The 4,108-nt window shown below is 49.8% G+C and overlaps 1 protein-coding gene across 1 annotated transcript; it reads left to right on the top strand.

Annotated features, from left to right (window-relative positions):
* The first annotated feature begins 217 nt into the window (after positions 1-217).
* LOC108296590 (olfactory receptor 1I1) lies at positions 218-1,265 on the top strand. Its single transcript, XM_017519052.1, is given in 7 exon segments — positions 218-451; positions 453-493; positions 495-571; positions 574-612; positions 615-821; positions 824-1,051; positions 1,054-1,265. Coding segments are annotated over 7 exon segments (1,038 nt in total).
* Positions 1,266-4,108: the final 2,843 nt, after the last annotated feature.

Genomic DNA, 4,108 nt, shown 5'->3' on the forward strand with positions numbered 1-4,108 from the left:
TGACTGCCTCAGGCATGAATGGCTTGGCTTGAGAGGCAACAGAAGCCCCCTGAAAATGGCTTGAGGATAACCAAACACAAAGGAACTTGATGGATATGATGGAATTTTCACAGAACAGTATAGGTTTCCATGGGAAGCTGGGACCAGAATGGCATCTCTGACCCCTGGCTCTATATGGCTTTTCTCCCTTTTTGTTCCCACTAGACACAGACTATACATGGAACCAGAAAACCAAACCGAAATCTCAGAATTCTTCCTCCAGGGACTCTCAGAAAAGCCAGAGCATCAGACCTTCCTCTTCACAATGTTCCTCTCCACATATGTGGTCACCATCATCGGAAATGTCCTCATTATCCTGGCCTTCCTCACGGACTTTCGCCTCCACACACCCATGTGCTTCTTCCTGTCCAACCTGTGATCCTCCACCACCATCCCCAAGATGCTAGTGAACATCCATCAGAACTCAGAGCAGAGCCATCCCCTTAGAGGGCTGCCACCCAGATGTACACCTCCCACCTGTTCAGGACCATGGACAGCTTTCTCCTGGCAGTATTGGCCATTGACCACTTCGTGGCATTGTCCAGCTGCTCCATTACTTGGTCCTCATGTGCCCCGTGTCTGTGGGCTGCTGCTGGGGGCACCGTGGGTGATCACCAACATCCAGTCTCTCGTACACACCTGCCTCATGGCTCAACTGACCTTCTGTGCCGGCTCCAAAGTCTCCCACTTCTTCTGTGACCTCACGCCCCTGCTGAAGCTCTCCTGCTCAGACACGCACACCAATGAGCTGGTGATCTTGGCTTCTGGTGTCGTCATGGGCAACGCCCACTCTCCTGCATCCTTCTCTCCTACATCCGCATTTTCTGGACAGTCTTTAAGATCCCTTCTGCTCGGGGCAAGTGGAAAGCCTTATCCACCTGTGGCTCACACCTCACTGTGGTGTCCCTGTTCTATGGGACCATCTTTGCTGTGTACTTACAGCCCGCATCCCCCAGCTCCTCCCAGAAGGACAAGGCAGCTGCCCTCATGTGTGAGGTGAGCATCCCCATGCTGAACCCTTTATCTACAGCCTACAGAACAAGGACATGAAGAGGCCCTGGGGAAGCTCATCAGCAAAGCGGCCGTCCCCCTGTCATACGGCAGAACAGTTACTGGATGCTTATCATGTTCCAGGATCACTGTTGGGTGCTAGGGACACAAAGAGCATCCCATCCCCTAGCTGGGAATACAGACAAAGAATAAATCCTTCCAGTACAACGTGGTAAATGTATCTTAAAGAGATGAACAAAGTGCATGGGCCCCCAAAGGGAAGGCGTGCATTTTCCCCATGATTTATCTTCCCCATGAAGATCAGAATAGCAAAGATCAAAGTGGTCTGAAATCAGCCCCTCTGGGGGATCGGGCATTTAGGGTTGCTAGGTGGATAAGAGTAGTTGAAAACAAGACATGTGGCTACATTCATTTTAGTATTGACAAAGGATGGGTGTGGTGGCTCAAGCCTGCAATCCCAGCATTTTGGGAGGCCAAGGTGGAACGATCGCTTGAGGCCAGGAGTTTGAGACCAGCCTGGGCAACATTCATTCATTACTTTCAATGGCCAATGCAGGAGGATCACCTGAGGTTGGGAGTTCAAGACCAGCCTGACCAACATGGTGAAACGTCTTTATAAAAAAAAAAATAAAAGCACCACTGCAGTGATGAGGCCGGGTGTGGTGGCTCATGCCTGTGATCTCAGCACTTTGGGAGGCTAGGCAGGCGGATCACTTGAGGCCAGGAGTTTGAGACCAGCCTGGCCAACATGGTAGACCCCGTTTCTACTAAAAATGCAAAAAATTAGCCAAGCATGGTGGTGCACGCCTGTAATCCCAGCTACTCGGGAGGCTGAGGCAGGAGAATCATTTGAACCCCGGAGGTGGGGGTTGCAATGAGCCAAGATCGTCCCACTGCACTCCAGCCTGGGAGACAGAGCAAGACTGCCTCAAAATAAAACATACCCCCAAAACCACTGCAGTGATGAAGAGGTGAATGAGGGGATAGTGAGTGTGACATTAGGGCAACTGATGTAGCTGGGCAAGGGACAGGGGTTGGGGAGGCTTCCCTGAGGAGGTGGAGTCTGTGCTGTAATGTCAGTGCCAAGCAGGAATTTACTCGGGAGGGGGTGGGAAGAGGGAAGAACATTTGCAAAGGTCCTGTGGCACCAGCTCCTTTTCTTCTGATGGTTTTCAGCCCACTTCACCCTCATTTTTTGGTCTGCCTTGGTCCCCGTAACTCTTGTCATTCCCATCCATCTATACCAGGGTTGACAACCTACGGCCCACAGGCTAAATTCAGCCCTCGAGGTAATACCAGTTTTGCATTTATTTATATTTATTATTATTTATTTATTTATTTATTTTTGAGATGGAGTCTTGCTCTGTTGCCCAAGCTGGAGTGCAGTGGTGTGATCTCGGCTCATTGCAACCTCTGCCTCCCAGGTTGAAGCAATTCTCCTGCCTCAGCCTACCAAGTAGCTGGGACTACAGGTGCATGCCACCACATCCTGCTAATTCTTTGTATTTTTAGTAGAGACGGGGTTTCACCATATTGGTCAGTCTGGTCTTGAACTCTTGACCTTGTGATCCACCTGCCTCAGCCTCCCAAAGTGCTGGGATTACAGGCACCACCACGCCTGGCCTTATTATTTTTTAGTTTTTTAGAGACAGTGGTCTTACTCTGTCCCCCAGGCTGGAGTGCAGTGGTACAATCATAGCTCCCTGCAGCTCTGACCTCCTGGACTTAAGTGACCCTCCCTCCTCAGCCTCCTGAGTAACTGAGAATCCAGGCATGCACCACCATGCCCAGCTAATTTTAAAATGTTTGTAGAGATGGGGTCTCACTATGTTGCCCAGTCTGGTCTCGAACTCTTGGCTTCGAGCAATCCTCCTCCCTCGGCCTCTCAAAGTGCTGGGATTACAGGCATGAGCTAATGCACCTGGCCTAGAATAGTTGTAACATCTTAAAAGTGGTTGAAAACAAACCCAAAGGCTACATTGTGTGACATGTCCTATGATATGAAATGGAAGCTTCTGTGTTTATAAATAGTTTTATTGGGACACAGCCAAGCCATTCCTTGATGTCTCATCTATGGCTGCTTTCACCAGACAGCAGCCGAGTTCAGTCATTGCAGTGGAGACGGTAAGGTCCCTAAAGCTGACAATATTGACAACCTGGACCTTGACAGAAAAAATGTGCTGACTCCAAATCTATGGTGTGGCTCACCAGCGGGTTCGTTCTGAAGCACAGCCCCCCCATCCTCCTTAAACTTTGTCATGGTCACAATCCCTGTGGCCCGCAGACCGTGGGACTCCCAGTGCCCTCCACGGGCCCTCTGCAAACCAGCACCCCCGTCACTCTGGGCTCAGGCCACACCAGTCTCCATCATTTCTTTGAACAACAGAGGCTCCCTCTCATCATGGAAACTTTGAACTTCTTGTTCTCTTCCAGGAGGAGAGTACACCAAAGGCCCATGGAACTGGGCCAGCTTACCGCTAGAATACGAGTTTCTGGGGCGGAAAAAAAGAGGTTTTAAATTCAATTGGTGAAATGGTATGATGCCGCCTAGTGGCCACTTCTCCAACTGCAGTTTTCAGAGTTTTTAGAGCGGTTGGGGAGGTTTCCTCCCGGACTCGTCCATGGTAGGAGCAAGAGCAGCATCCCAGATCTGGTTCTTCTGTATCTCTGAACCTAAAGCCTATTTGGGTCCCGGTTATCTACAGGACCCCCATCTAGCCCAGTGATGCTCAAACTTTTAAATTACAAGCTTGTTTGTTTGTTTGTTTGTTTGAGACAGAGTTTTGATTTTGTTGCCCAGGCCGGAGTGCAGTGGGGTGATCTTGGCTCACTGCAACCTCCACCTCCTGGGCTGAAGCAATTCTTCTGCCATTGAAAGTAATGGCAAATAGCAATGACTTCTGCACCAACGTACTAGTTAAAACACCTTTTTTTCACAGAGGGGAAAGTTAAAGCTTCAAAACTAAAGCTGGCAAGACGTGGTAGCCAAGGTTCAAACAGCGAACCCATCCCAGAGTGCCGGACCTTGACGAGAACAAGATGTAGCTTAGCATTCAGA

The sequence above is a fragment of the Cebus imitator genome, unplaced genomic scaffold (assembly GCF_001604975.1).
Source record: "Cebus imitator isolate Cc_AM_T3 unplaced genomic scaffold, Cebus_imitator-1.0 Scaffold726, whole genome shotgun sequence".
Taxonomy (NCBI): domain Eukaryota; kingdom Metazoa; phylum Chordata; class Mammalia; order Primates; family Cebidae; genus Cebus; species Cebus imitator.